General features: G+C 41.1%; 1 protein-coding gene across 1 annotated transcript in view; it reads left to right on the forward strand.

Annotated features, from left to right (window-relative positions):
• Nucleotides 1–18327, forward strand: part of HTR4 (5-hydroxytryptamine receptor 4) — a 53303-nt gene extending 34976 nt beyond the window's left edge. The window contains exons 6-7 of the mRNA XM_057718491.1: nt 366–934; nt 18237–18327. Coding sequence (XP_057574474.1) covers nt 366–934; nt 18237–18327 — 660 coding nt within the window. The remainder of the gene's footprint in view (nt 1–365; nt 935–18236) is intronic.
• The last annotated feature ends 5793 nt before the right edge of the window (nt 18328–24120 follow it).

Consider the following 24120-nt stretch of genomic DNA (forward strand, 5'->3'; position numbering starts at 1 on the left):
ATTGATAAGCTGATTCTAAATTTTATATAGAAAATACTGAGATATAAGAATACCCAAAGCAGCCAAAAGCATATTCCTTTTCTGCAGTTATGGTTCTATGTGCTGTAGGCTTAATAGAAGAAAAAGAAAAGTTTTGCTAATAAACCTTTTTTATTTCCTTTCCCTTCACCCTCTTGTATATGCTTATCTTTCCTTCTCTATTCCTCTCCCCTTCTTTCTACCTTCCAAACCCGCCTTTTCTCTTTTTCTTTTTTCTCCTTTTTCTTTTCTTACAATTATTCTCATTCCCTCCTACTTCTTCCTCTTCACTTTTTCCTTCCCTTTCTCCCTCCCTTCCTCATTTCCTCTCTCCCTCTGACTCTCAGATAGAAAAAAGGAAGTTCAACCAGAACTCTAACTCTACGTACTGTATCTTCATGGTCAACAAGCCCTACGCCATCACCTGCTCTGTGGTGGCCTTCTACATCCCGTTTCTCCTCATGGTGCTGGCCTATTATCGCATCTATGTCACAGCTAAGGAGCATGCCCACCAGATCCAGATGTTACAACGGGCAGGAGCCCCCTCAGAGGGCAGGCCCCAGCCAGCAGACCAGCACAGCACTCATCGCATGAGGACAGAGACCAAAGCAGCCAAGACCCTGTGCATCATCATGGGTTGCTTCTGCCTCTGCTGGGCTCCATTTTTTGTCACCAATATTGTGGATCCCTTCATAGACTACACTGTCCCTGGGCAGGTGTGGACCGCTTTCCTCTGGCTCGGCTACATCAATTCTGGGTTGAACCCCTTTCTCTACGCCTTCTTGAATAAGTCTTTTAGACGTGCCTTCCTCATCATCCTCTGCTGTGATGATGAACGCTACCGAAGACCTTCCATTCTGGGCCAGACTGTCCCCTGTTCAACCACAACCATTAATGGATCCACACATGTGCTAAGGTGAGTGCTTCGGGGCTTGTTAGATTTTGGTCACTTGCATGACTGAGAAGAGGAAACCTTCTGTTTCCAGGTGGGTAATTCTTGAAAACGTGTCCAGTATTTTCAAAGATTAAAAAAAATTTTACCATCTGTTAATGGAATAGAGTAGTGGGTAAGGGCTCAGGCACTGGAGGAGAATGGCCTACATTCAAATCCAGCCTCCATAGTTCTTTGATTTGAGGCAAGTCATTTAACTATTCTGAGCCTAATTTCATTTAAAAAAATGAAAATCATAATCACAATTTCTACATCACAGGGCTTTTTTGAGGATCAGATTAGCTAATATATGTAGAGCACATAGTACAGAGTCTGACACCTACTAAGAACTTAGTAAATATTATCTATTCCTACTTATAGGTAGTATTTTAGGGTAGTGACTACAAGCATGGTAAAATAATCTTTATTTTGACCCTCAGTGCCACTCGTAATCATTTGTATAATCTCTCTTGATTTTTATTTTCTTCAACTGTAAAAAATGGTAAAAATAATGATATCCATCTTATAGGGCTTTTGTGACCATTATGGATAATGTATTCATATAGGGCCTGATGCAGAGTAAGTGCTCATACTACTACTAATAATGCTGTGAATGTTAGTCGAAGTAATAGCGTATAACCTGCTACCCTACGATGGCCATAAAATAACATGATAAACTAAACTAAAATAAATAGAATGATAAACATGCAATAGTAATACTGTGTGATAAATGACATAATGGAAGTATGGACATTTGTAGAGTGGGGATGTGAGTAGGAAAGAAGCTGATTTGGTTAAGGGAATCAGGAAAAACTTCACAGAACAGTATTTTATAAGAATTTCAGATTTGGAGGAAACGACAAGGAAGGCATTCCAGACAGAGAGAACAGCATGAGGAAGAAAACAGAACATGAAAGAGTATGGACAAGTCAGGTGGTTTACCCAAGGTCACGTAGGTTGATGGAGGTGGGAGTAACTTCGGAGTCGGATTTCAGTGTCTAGGCACGATGCCTCTTTCCAAACTTGAGAATTATCTTGCTACCTTGCCTTAGAGTTTTTCTCAGCTGTGAAAAGCCATGTGTGATAAATACATTCGTCCTGTAGCAAAGACGAATTGTCAATGACATTTTTTTCCTTTGCCCTGAGATGCACAGGAGTTTCCAAAGAGCAGTTCCTTTTTTGAGACAAGCATTTAATTTTTCTGATGATGACAGTACTTAGCTATTCTGGCAGCTGAAAATTGGGGACTTTTCATTTGCATGTGTAAGAAAAAGAAGAAAAAAATAGGAATTGCTTTGAAATATCAACACTTTGCCTCAGAGACTGCTCAGAAGCATGAATTCAATTTTCTGCTACCAGTGTGAGCAGACTTGTAGCTAAAGCCTAGTATGATTTTGAGATTCCAGCTGGTGGAAAGGCCTCAAAGGATACTGCTATAGGCTGGCATTCTTTCTTAATTTTTGTGCCTTCATGAGTGTCATAGAAAGGATCCAACAGTAAAGTAAAGCATGTGTACAAGAACTTCTGTGTGCATGCCAGAGAGTTTTTAGCTATTTAAGCTTAGCAGTTGCCTGAGTACAGCCTGCCAACTACTTATAGAGTATGCTCCAATCAGTTGTTCAGAACTGCTGCCTCTTCCCGCAGAAACAGTCCAACAATCGTAGAAAGAACTTGGGGTTTCTAGGGCAGCCCAAGAAACCTGTTTTACTAACACTGTGTTATTTTATCCCTGCTGCTTTTGGAAATCTGCAGCATGATTGTTAAGCAGAGATAGCAGTTTAGACAGGGCTTATGTGTATGTTCTTCACACTTTATTCCTTATATTTATTTCTTCCTGAGGTCATGAGAAGTACAGGAAGTTCGTCTGAGGTATTTTTCTGTGGGGGTGAGGAATCTTCTATGAGTGGGGATAGCCTATACAGAGAAAACGATTTGAAACTTAAATCCACTAGAGTGTAAGCCTTGTGAGGACAGGAATCCTACCTGTTTTATTTCCTGCTACATAGCAAATACCCAGTATGTTGCTTGATGGATAAATTAACAAACCATAAAATTAATTCTCCAGATCAACTGTTTTAATTTACACAATCTAAGAAAATTGTGTGTTTTTCTTAAAAATCCGGCAAGCAGGACATCAACAAATTCAGATGAATTCATGAAATATAAAACCAAAACAATGAAAAGTAAAAGCAGATTTTACCCTGCTTACCCTACCCCTAGCCTCAGAGACAACAATTTCCACCAGTCTGGTAATCTTTTCAGTGCATTTACAAACATTCATAAAAACATACAAATCCATAAATTTTTTCCCCTTCATTTTACATAAACTGAGCCATTCTGTGTGTACTTTTCTGCACCTTGCTTTTTATCCCTTAACAATGCATTTTAGAGATCATCTCGCCTCAGACATATAGATCTAACTCACTCTTTTTAACTGTTCCATAATCGTCTATACTAAAAATACATATTAAATTTTATTTAATTATTTCCCATTAGTGGATATGTAGGTGTCACCAGTCTTTTGTTATTACAAACTGTACTATTTTTAATGCCCTGGAACACATTTCTTTGTGCATATGCCGTTATTTCTTTCAGATAACTGCCAAAAGTGAAATAGCACTATTGACATGTATGTGCATTTATAAATATTATGCTTACCATAAAATTGACCTCCCAGAGCACCATAGTGCTTTGCATTTTCATCAGCAGGGTGTGAGAGTATCTGATACTCCTTCCCCTCACCAACACTGGATACTACTATGCATCTTTTATTAATATACTAATTTTAAATATGCTCTTTCATTTAATTTGCATTTCCCAGATGATTTGATAGATTGAACCTCTTTTAAATTAGTTATTGACTGCACCTTCATATGTTTGGTACTTTGACAACTTTGTTCTATTTTTCTGATTAGTTTCTGGATGTTCTTTATTATATTCCAGAGATTAATCCTTTGTTATATAATTTATAAATATATCCTCCCATCTTCTGCTTGGTTTTGAAATTTGGTTAACTTTTGTCTTATGCAAGTTTTAAATTTTGAAAAAAAGCTATTCTTATTTGACATCTTGCAGTTGGCTCACCTTCCTTTTTGAAAAATTTTCCACATTAATTTTCCTAAACACCATACTTGGCTGGCCTTCCTCCGAACTCACTATCAACTCTTTCTTAGAAAGGTCCTTCCTTCTCTATTTGGCCTCTAAATTTTGGAGTTCTTCAGGGCTTGATTCCTGTTACTCTCCTCAAACTACATTCTCACTTTATGTAATTTAACCATCCATAGCTTTAAATACAATTGTCATGCTGTCAGCCCTCTCTTTAATTAATATCTCCTGGTCATAGCTGCCCTCAGAACTCCAGACCACAAGGTCCAATTTACTTCCTTGACAGCCCCATTTAAGTGCGTCTGTGGAATATCAAATTTCATGCATCCAAAACAGAATTCTTCTATATCTTGCACCCTTGCCTGGATTTGAACAAGCACTTCTTTGGGAACATGCAGCCCACAATCAAAATAGAAATGAAGATGTCATTTGGTTGGCTGATGAAATAGTTTGTCCAGATATGTAGGTTACATAGTCTTTAAAAGAAATGGTTTCCAAACATGAATTATTGTCATATAAATGTTTCTTGGGGCAGTTTTAATTTGCATGCACACATATATAAGAAAGAGACATACTGCCAGCATGTGGGCAGTGGATTCTCACAGGTCCATCCTGTATGTGAACTGATTCTTCATGACTTTGGAGCCAGCGTCTCTCTCCTTGTCACATCTTTAACCCGATTCCATAGCTATGTTTTTCCCATCTGCCAATATCTCTCGTAGTCTTATAGAAGTCACTTTTGCCACCCTTGGAAACTCACATCAAACATAATGTCAGAGAAAGGAAGAAATAACCTAACGAGAAAACTTTGGCCGCTTTCCTACTCAAGTCAGGAATAAGACAAAGATGCACTTGTCACCTCTGCTGTTCAACATTGTGTATACAAAATCCAAATGACAGAAGGAAGAAACATGATAATTGTATCTGATGTTAACCAGTAAAATATGGGAGAATATTCCTTTGGAAGCTTGCCTCAACTCGGTCATTCTTTTCCCCACTTGGGTGGCGTAGTGTGAAAAAATAGACTGTGACCACACACAGTCACATGGGTGACAGGTGATAGGAATAAGCCTTATTGATTTGATTTGGGGTTATATAGGGATGTGAGTCTGGAGTTCTCTGTTCATTGGATAAATGCCAGGGATTTTGCCAATCTTGTTCACTGATGTATCCTCTGAACCTAGTGAAGTGCCTGGAACATCGTGAGATGTCACATGGGAATAAAGGAATGCTTCTGTTCCTTCTCCCCTGGCCTGGCTTCTCTTCCATTTAGCTGCCTCTATGCTGATTAGTTCATATGATCCACGGCAGAGTAGGGACTTGGGCTGCTGACAGTAACTTTAGACAGAGATTTTTCTCTACATGAAATCCACTGAGGATTCCAGTTTTGGCTTCTTGGGTAAATAATTTCTATCCTGCCTATCTCACTACCTCACTGTGAAAATCAAACAAGATAATGGATGTGAAATTGCTTTGCTAACTGCAAAGCTGTGTCCTCATGGGAGAGATAATTATGTTATAGGAGCAGACTATTTATAAGTTAGGTAACACAAGCAGAGTTTGCATGCAAAGTTTAGCTTTGGGGGTGGGTTTCTCTGCTCATGCCAAGCTTCAGTATCTTCCCTGGTTCTCTAAGTTTAGATCTTACTCAAACTTAGGTCACTCACCTGATTCCTAAGAAGGCTGAACATTTCTGCAAGCACTTCCCAAAGAACTTCTTACCTATCTAACTTGGCTCTTGGCTGTCATCCTCTGTTTTCCTCCCTCAATCACCCTGATGGACGGTTTTCCATTGACCTGGAGTTCTCTAGACCTGCCCTGTCCAATAGGGTAACCACTAGCCACATTCCAAGAGCTCGGGGGTTATATGTTGTAAGTGGCTACCGGATTAGACAGTGCAAATGTAGAATGTCTCATTTATTGTAAAAAGTTCCAGTGGACAAAACAGCTCTAAATCAATTTGAGCCTTCTCTCTGGAAGGAAGGAATATATGTTTTCCCTCATACTTACTAACTCTTGTTATCTACCAGAGCTTAATAATAAATAAACTGATTCTAGTGGATGGGCTGTATAGGTCTTTGACATTTCCATGCTTAAGACCAGATTTATATGTGGAGTCAATAAAGAAGAATATAAAGATAGGGGAAAAGTGAAAGTAAGAAAGAGGCAAAGTGAATGAGGTTCCCCGAAAAAACAGTAGAAGAAAAAAAATTCTATCAGGTCATTATTGCCTCTTGTTATCAGAATTTATAATTGTATTTGTGTCTTGTTTACTTCTTTATAACCTATCTCCCAGTCGGACTGTCAGTCCTTAAGGGCAAATAATGTCTATTTTATTCCTGAAAGCTCCCCCAGGGTGTAGCAGATTGCTCAGTTAATACATTTGCTGAATGAATGGATGGATGCCCTTATCAGACCCTGTCTAGACCCTATCGTGCACCTGGAAAGTGTATACTCAAATTTTCACCACTGAAAAAATTTTTTTTGTTAATTCCTTAGCTGGAATAGTTGTTTGGTTTTTTTCTTTCCTCAGTGTGAAGCCACTTGCCAACTTTTAGTTTCACCCCATCAGAATTCCTCATTTAAATAAAGGTTTTCACATAGTAGATTGGAAGATTACCCGTGGATGAGAAAATAATTTTGCTTTGATTTACTTTGGATCCTTAGAGGTTTCTGCTAATGTTGGAAAGCTGTTTGACATTTAAAAGGCATTTTTTGGCCTTTAGCTTGAACTTTGGAGGCTACAATTGGATTCAACATTTACCTCATTGTTTTGAGCCAAAGCAGACTTAATCTGGGTAAATTAAGGATGGGTGAGGATGACCTTGCCTTCTCTTCCTCATTCTCCTCCAGGATTGGCTACAGGCTTTGCAGCCTCAATGCAAAATGAAAATGTGGGGGCCCTGGTTCAAAAGGCAGGAACAAATTTCTATTAAAAGTATTAAGATGTGAAGCCTTTTTCTTTCCTCCTCAGTCTTTCTTTCAACTTGTCATGTGTCTTTTATTTGCTATTTACCTTTTCTCTAGTAGAAAAACAAAATGCAATTTTAAATTATTAGCAGAAAATTTACCATCTATCTTTATATTGTGCAATGACAGTTTTAAGTGCAAAAATAAGAGTATTTAACTTGTATGTGGAATCACCAAAATTATACAGATTACACAATTGTATTTTGTAGTTCAGACATGCTTACGTATTTTATTTTTACCAGACTGCGCACAAAACTAATGCAGCTGTTTTTATTTCACTTCTTGATACACACGCATTCTACTAATATTCTCCCTTCAGTTTACTGAGGAATAAAGATGGACTGAAGAGAAAAGAACCATGATTTGCTCTATCATATCCTTTCTATGTCAGTATTTTCAACATAAGTGCTTGGCTGATACAGGAAAGCAACACATGTGGAAAAGACATGGTAGGGTTCCTTGATGGTTCCTTTTTCTTAATCACTGCCTTCTTTCTGCATCTGGCAAGTTCTGGTTCATATGGAAAACATGGGCTGTCAGGGCCACTAGCCATCTGCTTACTCACTCATAGATGTGTTGATATTAAACATGAGTGCAGAATTGTAGTGGACCCATGATCTGTGGGAATTCAGCAAGACTCAGCAAATACAAAGTAAGCATGTTACAGAAGCTGCTGACAGAAAGACGATGGGCAAAAGGAAGATGCTTCATGAACATTATGTATTCATGCTGTGTTTGCTTTGAGTCTTACTAAACTCTTTACATATGGTGGGTCTACGAGAATTCTGTGCTCACGGGGCATCGCTGTTGTGATAGGCAGCAAGGAACTACGGTGTACACACATATTGCACATGTCATCTCTGCTCATGTGCACGCTTCATTGTCCCTCAGAGTTCGCAAGTTCAAAGATAAAGTTACTGAGAATTTCAAGATGAGGACAAGCAGAACATTACACCAAGCTCTGGGTTCCTGTGTGACTGCTCTGGTCACACAACCATGAAGCTGGCCCTGTCCTCAGTCCTGCCGCAATCCCAGCCTGAAGGAGCTCTCACAAAACATTGTTCTTGTTGAGATCACACCAGGAAAACAGTGAGAATAACATCAGAGGAGCTCCACTTGCCTCATCAGATATTCAGGGTTAGAAAAGTTAGTGCTGTTTGCAGAGTGTACCTGCAAAAGTTTGGTAATCAAGTGGCTTAAGCTGCCCTCCAGGATGCCCACTGCTGGGCTAAAGTGCTGAGGCCTAAACATTATCCCTTCACCGTCTCTGACTCAGAGGAAGGTGAACTTTGGTTTGTAACCAAAAGGGCATCAGATCCAATGTAGCATAATGGCTGTAGGGGCTGGAGTCAGTCCTGTCTGAGATCTGTCATTTACTATCTATATAATCTTTAGCATGTGACCAGACATCTCTAGGCCTCTGTTTCCTCACCTGTAGAATGGAGATAATATTAGAACCCATCTCCTAGGGCTTTTGTTAAGGTTAAAGATGATAATGTCTGTGCAGAGCTGAGCCCAGCTCCTGTTACACAGAAAGTGCTCCAATGACAGAAGCCGCTATAACTGTTGTTACTATAATTGTAGATATAACATTGTTCATATCTTGGTTAAAACAAACAACTTCTCCAGTTATTTTCTCAGCCTCCTGATGAGCATTTCTTAACAAATGAGTCAATAGAAATCTCTATGTTCTAAACACTGTTCCTTCCGTCTGTTAGAAGAAAAGCCAGAAATGAATGAAGTGAAATTAATCACACTGTTTATAAATAATTGTTTAAACAACATGAGACTAGATTTGTTTCCTGGGTACATCCTGCCCTGTGCTGAACAGTTGGGACTGTTATTTTGAATATGCCTTATGGCTTTTAAATTACCTGTAGGCATTTCTTTGACCCAACATAAAATATGCTAACTTGTTGAACAAGTTGGCTATACTCTATGTGTATTTGCTTTCCCCCTTTTGCTCTGCAGGTGCTCTTGTTGCTTGGATGTTAGGGTTCTGTGTACCAGCCCCCTGAGATTGGTGCCCACTGTGCATGTCACTCTTCAGGGCAAACCCCAAACCACACCCAGCTCCAGAGGTACTCAAGGTGGTTTATTAGAGGTCAGGAACGGAGGCAGTGTGATGTGGGGCTCTGACCCTTGACCCTGGCTGCACAGTAGAGTCAACTGGGAGCTCCTGGGTTCCACATGTAGAGATTCTATTTTAATTGGTCTGGTGGAGGACCAGAAATGCACATATTTTAGGAGCAGGATGTACAGCAGGACTGAGAACCATTAGTGTACTGGAAAGAGCAGTAGGCCTGTCTTCTAACCCCTTACTGATTGCTATCGTTTCTCTCAGCACCAATAAAATGAAAAAGTTGAAGTAGATAATGCTTCAAGTTTAGGTCTAGCTCCATGTCTTAAACTACTGAGATAGTCTGGATTTAAACTGGTAGTTCTCAACTGGGGACAGTTTTGTTTATCAGGGGACATTTAGCAATGTCTGAAGGCACTTTTGGTTTTCACAACGGGTGGATGCTACTGGCATCCAGTAGAAAGAGGCCAGAGATGCTACTAAACATCTAAGAATGCATGGGACACTATCCCTCAAAGAATTGTCTGGTCCCAAATTTCAAAATAAATGTGAGGTTGAAAAACCCTGCTTTAAACTAATCCTCTGGGATTTTCAACAAAGAACCTCCTTACCTCTGCCAGGGGACAGCAGGAGAGATCTTTGAACAATGCCAGGAGTTGTGTGTGCTTTTATCTGCCTACTACAGTGCAGCCCATGCATCCTTTGGGTCCTCTTAATCCACATCCACTCCCAAGACACGACGAAGGGGAAAAAAAAACCCTGTAAAAGGCAATTGTTTCTGAGACAGAGGGCCCTGAATGTCCGTGGTTAGAGTGCCAGCAGTAACCTTGCAGATAAGCCCTTCCTAGGAGGCGGGCTCTGTGAGCTTGTTCCCTTACAGCATGTACTTGGCAGAGATACAGCCCTCCCGATTTAGTCAGAGCAGCTGTTCGGGAAGGATTAGTCTCCAAAGCACCCTAAGAGACCCACTAGAAAACCATACCCCTATGTAAATGTGTGCTTAGTGCACACTGCAATGGTACCTGACCCTGGCCCATAGATGTGGTAAAGCTTCATCTTGCTCTGGGTGTCAACAAACTGCAGTGTCTCCAGGAGAGGATAAGCATCATGATTTTCTTTGCAGAATTCATGGCGTGTGAAGAACAATGTAAGAAATAGGGGATGATGAGCTTAGGGCTCAAAGAAGACTCAGGTCATACGCATCGTTTTTAATACATCTTAGGGCTGTTTGGGGGAAGGAGGGATCCAATTTGTCCTACATGGTCTCAAGGGAAAGAGGTAGGTACAAAGGATTGACGTTTTAGGAGTACATATTTTAGCACAAAGTGGAACGAAGCCCCTTATTAAGATGTTCCTAATAAAGTAGAAGGAGAAGACAGGATGATCACCAGCCACTGAGAAGTGTTGATGGACCCTCGGTCACAGGAAGCATTGACTGATCATTAGTCAGCATGGCCGAGGAAGGGGCGGCGGGGGAGAGGTGGAAGGAGATGTTCTGAGACCCTTCCTCTGTGATTGTGTGAGTTACAGAACCACACAAACCCTCCCACAGTGCAGTTAAACATACAAGAGAAAAAAACCTACTTTAGCCAGCATAGCGTTTTGTTTGGTTGAAGCTGGAGACCTTCTGGAAAGGTTACCAGTGGGAAGAGATGTGCCAGAGGTGATATGGTCAGTTTCGGGGGCCATTCTCTTTTCTTTTATGTTTCTTCCAGCAATCTGGCTAATAGGAGATTTAGACACATCTAAGGAAGGAATCCATTCCTGAGCTCTGTATATGCTCAGTGGTTCAGCAGCTGATTTTATTCCTGAGGTTCTGTTTGGGAAAAACATTGTCATATCCACCCATCAAGATAAATTTCTATCGTTTGAGGCTTTGGTATGAAAGGAATTGCTGTCTAAAGATTTGTAAGGAGAAGGACTGAGATTAAAGAAATATCCCCTCAATCTGGTTTTCATGTTCTTCCTTTTTCACATGAGGACAGTTAAGACCAGGACTTCTCTGGTCTGAATCTAGAGGAAATCAGAGTACTGGTGAAGCAGTTTAGTGTTATGGCCAAAAGCATAGGACTCGGCATTTGACGGACCTCAGTCTGAATTCAGGTCCTGCCACTTTGAACATGCATGATCCTGGGCAGGTTACTTGACCTCTTGGTGCCTCAGTTTCTTCCTGTGCAAAAGTGGGAGTAAAGATGGTTCTTGCCTTCTAACACTGTTAGAAGGCTGGTGTGAGATACTATACACATAGAACCTGGAATAAGTAAGTTATTGATATATCGTGTCCTTCTTACCATAATCATCATCTTAGTAGACAAGAAGCAGGAATACTAGATTGGGAAGACAAGGCTCTTGTTTCTGGAACACTGGTTCATTTTCAGAACTTGGTCTGAGGGGAAATGTTTTGGGGTCAAAAGTCACCATAATATCCTCCTCATAAGGTACAAGATAGTTCCTGAACAAGAAATTCAGAAGGAGGAGGAAAATTACTTCAACTGCAAGGATAGGGGAACTGCAGGGAAGGGAGTGAGCAGAAAGTTCTAGGTTCTGTCCTCCAAGAAATACTGTGAAATCATCTCCAACCCTTGAGTGAGAAAACCTGGTGGATGGCTTCTTGTTATATAAACAAACATCTGAGTGTGCTCTGGGTTATATTCAACCAAAAAGCCAAGAACCTGCTTTGCACAGAGTGATTTCTGAATGATTTTCTCATTCTCATTTTTTTACAAGATTCTTTGAAAAATTTCACAGTTAGAATTGTTCTTGGAGGGCTTTTTGTTCTCTAAGAAATGGGTGAATCTATATTTTGATAAACCTGACAAACAAATATATTTGGGATCTACTCATGTCCCTTTTATTCTTTTCAGACTTTCATTTCCTTTGCTGGCTGATAGAATGGAATTTTTCTTCTATTTGTGAATTTTCATTGCCTGCTTTGAGTTTCTGACTTTGGGGAAAGGAGTGTGTGCACGTGTGTGCGTGTATGACTGTCATGTATAAAAGCTAATTGCCTATGAATAATTCGGTTTCCTGGTCCAGACATCACCATCTTTATTATCATTACCTTAGCATCTACCTTTTACTGAGTGCTGGTTTTGTATGCCAGGCATTGAGCTAAGCGCATTGCATATGTCATCTCATGGAATCCTTAATATAATCCATGGAGCAGGTATTATTATCCGCATTTTGCTGATGGGGAGATTGAGACTCAGAGAGATTAAATAACTTGGCTAGTGTCCTACAGCTGGTGAGTGGCGGGCCAGGATTCTAACACATGGTCATCTGATTTCAGAGCCCTTGCTGTTAACTACTAAGCTATGCTCCTTGCTAGTTAATTGAAAACTCTTGAAATAATGCAGAACTTTTGATTTCTAGACATGGGAAGGGCTTCAGAAATGATCTGGTCAAATATCCCAACCAATGCAGTGATCTCTTCTACAGCTTATCTGGTAGGTAGTTGTCTGTCTCTCCTTCCAGTGAGGGGTAACTTATGATTATTATACCAAGCGAGACATTGACAGGGTTGCAAATTAGAATTTTTTGCCTATGGTTTTCTTTTGGGACTATGTGTATAATATAACCATAGAGAGAGAAGCTATTTCATGTGTGTTGTTTAAGAGGATGTTAAGGCCATTCAGGCATGTGGGATTTTAAACTGTAAATGCCAGCTGGATTGAGCTGTAATAGAATAACCTTGAGCAATATAGTGTGACTTGCAGTGGGGAGATAGTGAAGGACATACAAAGCCCTTCTTGCCTGACCCAATCTGGTTTTCCAACTCATTTCCCTCAACTCTCCCCTGACCTAACTTCCTGTGCAGTAAGCATGCAAGGTTGATCAGTTTTCCTTAGATAAATAGTGAATTCTCCAGCCTCTGGATTACTTCTGCTGCCTCAAATGCTCTTTCTCACCTTCCTGCCTGGCACAAGCCTACTGATTCCTTGAGGCACAGTTGCAATATGAGCTCTCTAAACTTTCCCGATCCCCAGCCCCTCAAGTGAGCTAATCACTTCCTCCTCTGGGCTCTCATACTACCTGCTTCTCTTCTTCTTGGAGGCTCAGCTCATCCTGTGGGATCTTAAGTGCTTTTATGCACTTAAAACACCCTCTGCTCACCTGGGCAGCTTCTCGAGAGCAGGACATTTCCCACCTGCAGTGTCTAAGAGTCGAGGGTGCCTGTTCAGTGAAGGTGCGCATTCAGTGATGCTGGTACAATAAGACTCTGAGTTGGATTTGCCTGGTTCAGATGGTGGCTCCAGCTCTGTCTAGATGTTTGACTTGGGCAAGTTACTAGGCCTCATTCCACACAACTAAGCCTGTAAATAATAAAATTTATATGATAGGATTGTTGTGAAAATTATATGAGATAATCCATGATTAGCTTAGCACAATCACTGACACATAACAAACAATATTGGCTGATTTTATCATGGATCCATACTTGTAAGGCATTTTCTCTTACATATTTTAGGTTCTGTTATATCAAAATAGTTCAGCAGAAGAAGCGGACAGACAGTCTGATCTCCCAAAGACTCAAAGTTCCAGTCTTTTATTTGTCCTTTAGGAACTGTGGTAAACAAAGGAAAAAAATCTCACAAGGAAATTGGTTTGACCTTAATTATATGTGCATATCAAGAAATAGAGGCACATACAGACTAGAATAAGCCATGCATACTGACTTGATCTTGTACTTTGGCATGTTGAAACATGGACATATCTGAGGCTGGTGATGGAATTAAAGAGCCCCTGAGAATGTGTTTTGTCCAAAGCTACAAGGTTAGGCATTCCAAACTGTGCAAATTCAGCTATCTGGGGTCCTTTCTGCAAGTACCACAAAATAACAGAAAGAGCACTGGCCTAACATCCCAGAGTTTCCGCCCTGAGGATGCATTGCTTTATGTCTTTGTCAAGACACTGTGCTCCCTGCAATTAAGTTTTCTTATCTGTCTGATAGGGTTTTTTTGTCATCTGCCTGCTATTTTCACAGTTTTTACCCATATCAGCATTCTGCCCATGCCCTTATTTATTTACTATTTATCTTTAAATACATATTTAATTTAAATAAATCTGCTTGTAAAGGAAACTGTATGTCATGACCTTAAATGCAAAATCATATAGAGATGATTTTAAAGATAAATATAATGAATACAAAACAAATTATTATTATTTGCATAAATTTTTATTATTAAAATTTACTAATATTGCTTGCCAAAGACTCTAAGTCAAAGGCCTGCTCTCCACTTTATAAGGTATTAGAGACTTGTTAAAGCCATAGTGGGGCCAAACTAAGTATTTTTCTTTAAAATAAGCAGAATGAGTGAAAGAAGGATTAAATCTCCTTACTGTGATTCAGATTGTTTAATGCTGGGCCTCTCTGTTTGGTATATCACCTGTGGAAAACATCCCATGTTTGGGAAGTACTGGATCTTCCAGAGTCAGTATTCTGTTCTGGTTCATAATGATCTAAAGAAGTGATCTAAATGAAGAAATTGGCTTAGGCCGTCACCTTTTGAGTCATTGAACTTACTGATAACTTAGTACAAGTTTATGTGCTCACTGTTTATAAACAGTTCCATTAGTTTCTATCAGCTAATTGTACCTAAGCGTTCTTTTCTTCTTTTCATCACATGAGAAACACCTTAAAAAATATTGCTTTGTGCATCTCTTTATGTGTTTTGCCATCTCCTCCTCATTATTCATCACCACGTCTCTTCTGTTTCATCATCAGTGTCATAAAAGCCAACAAATACCCCTTGTCCACTTTGCTAAAATTGACACTTGCATGCATTTCAATGCTTCCTTTCTGATCTCTTGTGCAGAATCACTGAATGCCTCATACTGCTAGCTTGGCCCTTCCCACCCACTTGTTCTTTCTCTTACTGCCACCTGTCTCTAGTGCTAGGCTCTGCCTCGGGTGTGAGTAGAGTAACTGGACATTCACCTCCTCAGGGAATCTTATACTCCTGTGTGCCTAAGAATCATGTGAGAGCACTTTTTTAAAATGCAGATTTATGCCCTCCCCATGCCACCCCTGCCCTCTCCCCACTCCTGCTGTGTTGTCAGGGGTCTGATGTGGATCCTGGGAATCTGTATTTGTCATAGGTACCCAAGATAACTCTGAGGCACATAGTCTCTGGACAATTTTGTGAAAGATGACTTCATTAGTGATCTTTTCCTCTTTTTCCTTTTCCTCCTCCTTTTCCTCCCTCATCTTCTGGAACAAAGATAATTGTAACTCTGTTTCATCAGCCATTAATATTAAACGTCATCACAAAACTCTTCCCACAGAGCAGATGATTTCCATGTTTCCAAATGGACAGAATTCCTGATTTGGGAGGCAGAACGCCTGATTTATAGCACTAGATCCACTGTTAACCATCAATCAATCCATGCCCCTACATTGTACCTACCCTCCGTCCTTACGGATTTGTGTTGAAGATTAAATGTGGAAAATGACACAAAAATGCTTCATAAATTGTAGAGGATTTTACTGAATAAGAAACTGCACTTTACAAAGGGAGTCCAACTCGAGGATGGAAGATGCCTTAGAGGACTGGGGCAGGGAGGGTGGGGGGGACTCGAGGGGGGGGGAGTCAAGGAAGGGAGGGAATACGGGGATATGTGTATAAAAACAGATGATTGAACCTGGTGTACCCCCAAAAAAATAAAAAATAAAAAATTTAAAAAAAAAACTTTTAAAAAAATTAAAAAAAAAAAAGTTCATCTGTTAAAATATCAGAGATTCTTTTTTAATGATGTTTTGCATCAGGGATTTTGAGCGGCTCTGCCAATGTTTCTGATCAAGCATATGTTTGAGGAAAGACAGTTGTGATCTCACTGCATTTTAAGTTGTGGCATCTCAGCCCCTCCCTATCCTATCCTAACCAGATACATTTAACAGCTTTGCAGCATAACTTCACAGATTCAGAAATTGAGGTCTTTCAGATTCTTTAATACAAATCCAAAAATTGTCCTCCCTATGTTTCCAGCAAAACCTCTTCCCTCCACACAGATTATGAAGTATCAGATACTAACAATAGAACATTAAAAGCCAAATTCGAAGCAATTACCCACAGCTTTGGAGAACAGTCCCACACACAGCTGGTGCCCAATCAGAAGGTCTGTATTTGTCACCCACCATCTCTGCTGCTCATAGAACCAGAATGTCAAAGTTACAAAGGCTCTTATAGATAATCCTCCTTGTGTAACAAATGGGGAAAATGAGGCACAGGAAAGGGAGTAAGTCATCAGAGGCATGCAGGGATGGAGGCTAAAAAGGCATTAGAATCCGGGTTCCTGTCTTCTGGTGTGCTGTTCACAGTGCTGAGTTAGTAGGGTGGCCTTGCAGTTGAAAGTGAAAGGAGCTCACTGAGTGTTAAAGCTCTGTACCATGAGTGTGATCCATTGTATGGGAATGAGGTCTCTTGGGGTACAGCATATTGCACCATGACTTGAATGAAGACCTAAAAGGCAGATAACATTAAACCGTTAACTGTGAGCAATTCGATTAGCACAGTAGTATAAACTGAGGCTGAACTAATATAAATGGCATGTGGAAAATCTGGAAGAAGGAATGCATAACGGTGGATGAATCAAAAGCTATGTTCAGAGCAAGTAGAAAACCCAGAAATAGTCAGCTCTTATTATATAGGGAAGAAATCTTGCATATTCTGCTTCAGCAAGAATAGTCTTCGAACTGGAAAGAGGAGAACATCACAGGGAGAAAGTTGCTGCCTGGGATTGACGGAAAACTTTTAACTGTCTCTGAGCCAAGAGGTATTATATCTCAGGGGATTAAAAAAACTGGTTGATAAGCCCTCTGACTGGTGCTCTTTTGTGGACTCAGGGTGTGATGGCAGCCTGGAGACCAGTAAATATTACCCCAGTTCTTAAAAACTAAAGCTAGATTTCAGAAACTATAGACTCATAGCTTGAAATAGACCTTACCAAATTCGAAGACAGTTATTACACAAATGATTTGTATGCAAGAGTCAGTGTTGTTTCATTAAAAAAATAATTCACACCAACTAATTTCATTATCTATTGGAACAGATTTACTGCTTGACAGAGACGTTTCAGTAGGGCATTGCATAAAGCCTTCAATGGATGGGTCCATTCTCAGGCACACTGAGTTACCTGTTTGCTGGGAAGGCAGCCTGTGGTGGGGTACCACAGTTCTCTGGTTTAGCCCTGTTTGATCAATAGTTTTTTCTCTTGACTGAAAATTGAAGGTCTAAAAGGCAAATGATACTAAACTGGAAGATCTAGGTAGCAATAGATTATCTGATCTTCTTCTGTGCTTGTAGAATCCTTAAAGTCTAGCTTGAGTCAGTGCTAAATAAACCTATCTTGAATATTGAAATTGTTATGATTCAGAATGATCTCAATTGGCTAAAATGATACCAAACCAATAAAATGAAATTAAACTGAGACAAATGTAATGTCCTATATTTTGGCTAAATAAATGAATGAGTGAATAAATAAATTAATTAGTTAAATAAACTGCACCAATGTAATAAAGTACCACAGGAATTGACAGCTGTTTGTATCAAGAAGATAAAAGTTGGCAGTGAACTTAACATAGAAGCGAATAGCATATTACCATTACTTAGTGTTCACCACGTTCATATAAGTCAGTTCAATTAATGAAGAAAAGTATGTGACATAAATCAAGCTCACTGTGTAGATTTGGGCTTTTTCCTGGCACTATATTTCAAGAGAGATAATTATAATAAGGATTTTGTTTAGAGGACAGTGCCCATTATGGGCAATAATCTGGAAACCATAATATATAATGAACTATTAAAGAAAATGGAAATGTGTAGCCTGGAGAAGAGAAAACTTGCAGGATATAATTAGCAGAGGGAAGAATTTTTAGTGGGCCTGGAGGGCACAGTAGTTCCACTGGGTAGAAGCTGTAGGAAGGCTGATTTTGGCAGAGCATCCATAAGCTCTTTCCAGTAACTGAAGTTGCTCAAAACTAATATGGCCTGGCCGGTCAGTGAAGATTCCTAAGCAGGGGCTAAACATCCACGCATCTGCATGGCACAAGGGGCTTTTCTGCAGTGGGTGGGCTCTTTCACCGGAGTATGTCCATTCCAACTCTGAGGTTCTGTGATCTTCTTCCCTCTCTAGGGATGCAGTGGAGTGTGGTGGCCAATGGGAGAGTCAGTCCCAGCCCCCAGCAACTTCTCCTTTGGTGGCTGCTCAGCCCAGTGACTCTTAGGCCCCTGGGGCAGTGACCCGGAAGACAGCCATCCCTCCGAGAGAGGACCAGGTCATAAGCTGCTGCTTGTGCAGGACTGCACCTGGTATTCTCTTCGCCCAGCATTGCATCCATTGGTGCAGGCCCCCCACGCCCATGGGGCTCTTCCACCAGGACTCCAGCGGGTGGCGGGCGACAGGAGGGCTCCCTGTTCGCTGGGGGCTGTCCTCCAGAGAGCCCCGTTTTTACTTCCCAGCGCTCCCTCTCCCTGGCTTCACAGACGCCCCTGCCTCATAGTCTCCGTTGTCCCCAGTATACCCCTTACCGCGCCCAGTCTGTCCCGCTCATGTTCCAAACGCTGTGTCACTGTGTGCTATCTCAGTCACGGATGTCTCCAAGTATTCCTTCCTGGCTGTGCCTGCTCACGTATACTGTCAAAACACATCCTCCCTGTGCCTACCTTGGTCAGAGTTGTGTTCCAAAAGCACATATCTCTTGCTTGTTCGCATCTGTCACAGCCATGTTTATCCTACTCACTGGCTCACCTCTGTCCTGCTCTGTGCCAGACACTAATACATTTTCCTCCCGAAGTCCGGGTCCAAATGTACGACTTCCTGGCCAGCCACCAGCCGCCCGCCCCACCGTGTCAGTCACGGACTTCTACTTGCTCTTCCTTATGTTCGTGTCAGTCCTTCTCTTCAGGACATGCTCCATTTATTCACCATGGAAGAAACAGGGCAAAGATCCTTCAGGGGAAAACAGTCTCTGCAGCAACCTTGGAGGGAAGCTGAAGACAAACAGCTCCTCGCCAGTGCCGTGGTCTCAGGCCCTTCTGCTCTGAGATGCTCCTTTCCTAGAACAAATCTTCTCCTGAAGAGCCTTGGGAAGGGTTGGCGGCATCATAGCGTTTATTGAAAGACTTTGGAATCTTTCCCATGAGCTTGTGGCAAAGCCCATCATACCAACTTGTAGCCCTTGAATCTGGCCTTGCTACACCCAAAGGAGAGAACTTTTGGAGGCTAACACTGCCAAGACTTGTCACTCACTGCAGTTTCCCCAGGTGGAGGAGGCAGGACCAAGCAGTGCTTGGGGTGGAAAAACAGTGCTTGACTCGAAGGCAGAGGACCCAAGTTCCAGCCCTGGCTCTACTCCTGACATGTGTGAGATCGTGACCCCTGCCCTTCCATCTCTGGACCTCACTTTCTGCACCTGTCAACTGAAGTTTGGTCCCGGGGATCTTTAAGATTCCTTTCTGTTTCTATGACAACAGGATGCTGCTATAGCCGTCAGCTACCTCGAAAAGGCGTGGCCTGCCTGCCTTTTGACTTTGTTTCAAAGGAACTAGCCACCTAATTTGGGCCTCCTGGACTCTTGACCTTGCCAGCTTTGCCCTTTAGATAAACCTGGATGTCTTTCATTCAAAGCTAAGTTCATAGCTCTTGCCACCTGTCCCAGAGTGAAGTTTCCAGAGAGGTAAATGCCGCCACATCCCAGAGCCCTGTGAGGTTTCAGCTTTGGTCTTGGCTGTGATTTGATAGCATCTCAGGACTTTATCATACTGTCCTTGTTCCTGCTCCTTAAGAAGTTTGGTATCATTTCCATTGATGTTTACTTTAGTTCTGGAATTGCACCAGACTGGAAAGAGACTTTGGAATGAGGAAGAGAAGATTGCCCCCAAACCATCCTAATGCAAAAAAAAAAAAAAAAATTCTATGCCCTGCAAAGGCTTACAGTTTTATTGTGGAGGAAGTCATTCCTGAGGGAAGGGGAAGGGGAAAAGCCTCTAATGAGGAATGTAACTTGGAACTCCTGAATGCTGTTGAGAAAGACTGTACCACGCTGAAATGAGTGTAGGCTGGGGCTCTTACGGAACAGTGGAGCAGATTTATCTGGGGACCTATTCTCGTCATATATGAAGAAAGTTTATTTAAGTCTTGATTTGCACATTGACTCTGGATGGACCAATCCCCTGTGCTTTTTTTAAGTCACTGTTCCTCTGACGTTAATGAGATTGGGGCTTAGGAGGCAACCACCTTTTTGATGATGATCCTTCTCTAACATGAAGGAGCAGCAGGATTTTGAGCCCCAAGGCCCTGAACCTGGCACTGAGACCCACACTATCTGTCTGGCTGCTGCACACACTGTTCACAACCTCTCTGATCATGCAGTAAGGATGGGTACAGCAGAGAAGCAGCACGGGCATAAATCAGTTGCTGACTTACTGTGTGACCCTGCACTAATAACTGGACGTCTCTGGCCTCAGAAACAGTCTCTCCTGCCTACTTCATGAAGTTGTTGTGGAGATAAATAAGATAATTTTTGTGAAGATGTTCTGTAAATCATAAAATGCCATTCTGTTTATTATTACTTTGCATTACTTTGGATGCTGCTAGGCACTCGAGGACTAAGAATTTCTTCACCAAGAGGTGGACCAATTTAGAGAGCAAGCTTTCTATGTTGAAAAACAATACCAAGGGATCATCTTTTTGGGGGTCCACTCTTCCAAATGCATCCCTCTGCGTTTGGTTATTCTTGGTTACTGAAAACACACCAAGATTGCAAACATATATCACAAACACTCTCATCTGAGGGGATTTTGTTGTTCTCAAAATAAAGAGGTGAGTGGAGAGAGATGGGGACTATAGACTAACTCGGGTGAGAATGAGCCTAATTTTTCATGTAACTTCAAAGTCATGGAATAAATTCAAATGCCTTTTTGCCATGAAAACATTTATTTAGAGAAAAAAAGACTTGGGTCATCGAAATTATCCCCACTATATATGTATATGGAGAGAGTACCCCCTGTGAAAAGAACCCTCCAACATGAATCGGATCAGGAATGACCAGTTGACAAGAATGTTACATAAAGAGTCTACTAAGATACTGAACCAGAAAATTTTGAGGTTTTTTCCTAATTTGATAGTCTTTGTAAATTATTGTTAATTATCATTAGTGTTATTTAGCTAACACCTTCATTTTGTTTACATTTTTCATAAAGCAGAATAAGTGGAGCCACTCCTACAGTTTCTAGCAAACTGAGTCCCTTTGTGTAGTCAACATATAAAGTATATGTGTGCCCATTATGCAGAACATGGAACTTAATTATATAACTTTAAAGGCTTACAAGTTTTAATGATGGTTGTATTTTTGGTTTTGTGAAATTGTTAGTTAATGTTTCTGATTTATTTGAAGCTAAAGCTTTGAAGTACTAGGACCCCTGATTCTAATTTGTTTCTATGGAAAGCACCCTTGGCTTTATAATAATCCACTTTTTGATGCATTTCCCATGAATGTACTCTAGGGAAAACAGGAGCCTACATAGACTTGTTTTTTTTTAATTGATAAATTCTCTCTATTTATTGATAAGCATTAATAAATTACACATGTTTATATTTGTGCATTCTGTACATGTTTATAGAAATTATATATGGAGGGAAATCTAATGTCTTAAAACTATTAAGGGAATTTTGAGTACACAATAAAATACCAAAGTCAATTCGATGCCTCAGTTCTATGCAACTTCTCTGTAATCCCCATAACCCAACTCATCCCTCAGAAGCTTTGGGCATTTGAAGCTGGAGAATTTTCTCTCTCCAGTATCAGGTTCTCCTCGAGGTAAAGACAGAAGCCCAGGACTCCTAGGTAATGTAATTCTACCTGTCTGTCTGTCTCTCTGCCACCTCTGTCAGCCTCAAGTGCCAGGACAGATCTCTCTTACATGGGTCATCCCAAGAGCCGGGGATGGGGAAGGATTCAGCCCAGCCACTCCCAGAGCATATGCCGTAGGAGCCATTCACGTCAGCATGACCGTTGTGTTGTATATTCAGAGGTCTTAAATTGAGGTTATTAAGTACGTACCTCCTTTTTTGGTGTCATGAACAAGCCAGGATTCTGGAGTCCAGCTGCCTTGCCCTGGAGCTCCTGGGATTTTAGACCTAGAGTACATGTCAATGAAATCCAGGTCCCAACTATTCTGAGTATGGAACAATGGAAAGACCCCCATCAGTAGTCAGGGGCAGGGTACTCACCCCAGTTCTTCTGTTTAATCCTTGGGGCCACCATCATCTCACATATGCAGTGTAGAGGGTAGGTAAGAATTAGGTTTTCAAATCAAAACCCTTTCTTCACACACAAATTTACCTGGAACTCCACTGCAATAGGTCAGAGTAGAAGTAGGAACAGCTAGATCTGGGTCTCTCATCTCTGCTCATTATAATCCACCCAGAAACCCTAGGCAGCTGGACCAGGCACTCTCCACGGAAGGTCTGTGATGGTGCTTGGCTTTCCCTCCTTAATTTTTCGAAAGCATTCATAAGGCTCCTGGGAGCTATTTCTCCTGATGACTTTCCTCAGAATCACACCTATCCACTTATTTATAGAACCTCTTCCTGCATACCGAAACTGCCTCATCTCTGGGAACATCTATCTAGAACGACAACCTGAGCCTTCAGCTCCTGTGAAGCATCCGCTGTTGTCAAGGCAGAGGACTAGACCTCAGAAACGTGACTAGCCTAGCCTTGGACAACTATACCATTTTTTGTTTTCCTTCCAAATTGTCTTTCTTCACTTTGGAGCAGTCATTCTCTGGACCCTAGCAAGGGGGAGGAACAAACATTGATTTAGTACTCACCACGTGCTAGGTGAATTCTGTGTGTTACAGAATTTAATTCTGTCCATGTTCAGAGAAAGATATTTTTTAAAACACCCACTATGTGCCAGGGTCTGTTGTCAGAGGTCCATTAATAAATAATACTGATAAGATCTCTGCTCCCTCTTTGGGAGCCAGAAAATAAACAAAGAGCCATACATGCATGAATTAGACAAGCTGAGATACGCACAAGTGCTATAAAGAACAACAACAAAAAACTGAGGTGAGGCAGCGGTGTGGATGTTATTTGGCGTAGTCAAAAAAAGCTTTAAGGAGGTCAGCCCCCTGTGACCTGGGACAAGAATGTTGAAGAGGAGTCAGTCCTGTGTTAATCTGAAGGAATATTATGTCAGGCAAAGGGAGCAGCAAATGCAAAGAATCTCAGGCAGAAATGAGCTTGGCGTGTGTGCATGGCACTCCGTGAATGTGGGGAAAGTGGTAGGAGGTGGGATCAGAGAAGCAGATAAGAACTAACGATAATGCAGTAGCTTTAGTTACCATTCATCAGTTCCTTACTACAGGCCAAGCTTGATGGGAAGCATTTTAAATGAAACGCTGCAATGTAAGTATCATTTTCCCATCACATAGAAGTTAACCTGCAATTACCCTAAGAACAAAGAGATTACTTGGAGCCAGAAATGGGGAAATGGAACCCAGGCCCTGCCAAGTCCAGCCTTTCACCCCAGTGTCACTTGCTGAGGGGACTTGATCCACCTGAGGCCTGTTCCCTTTAGCAGCAAGAACCATCCTTGAAGCAGATGAATTCTCTTCTTGTCTCTTTCCTTTTGCCTCCCTTCTTACTCCATGGATTGTTGGCTGTCTGTAAACAAATGAAGATGCATGTATACAGTGGTTCTTCATTGATTTTACATATGCTAATTCCAAATAGCACCTACTTGGAAGTAAAAAACAATTCTTGACTAGCCAGAAAGTGATTTCCTATAAAATTATTCATATCAGTAGATTTTTCTTGTGCATTTTTTTTTTCATCTCTATCCTTCTTGACATCATCCTGCTACAGCTGATGGTATCTTCATCTGGATTGGGGAGTTAGGCTCTAAAATTCAACTTTGAGCATGCCGTTTCCCGGATCCAAACCTCCAAAGGACTCCTCATTGCCAACCGAATCTGGGCTGGCCATAGTTTTCTAAGTCTACCATTTAGAT

The sequence above is a fragment of the Hippopotamus amphibius genome, chromosome 1 (genome assembly GCF_030028045.1).
Source record: "Hippopotamus amphibius kiboko isolate mHipAmp2 chromosome 1, mHipAmp2.hap2, whole genome shotgun sequence".
Lineage (NCBI taxonomy): Eukaryota > Metazoa > Chordata > Mammalia > Artiodactyla > Hippopotamidae > Hippopotamus > Hippopotamus amphibius.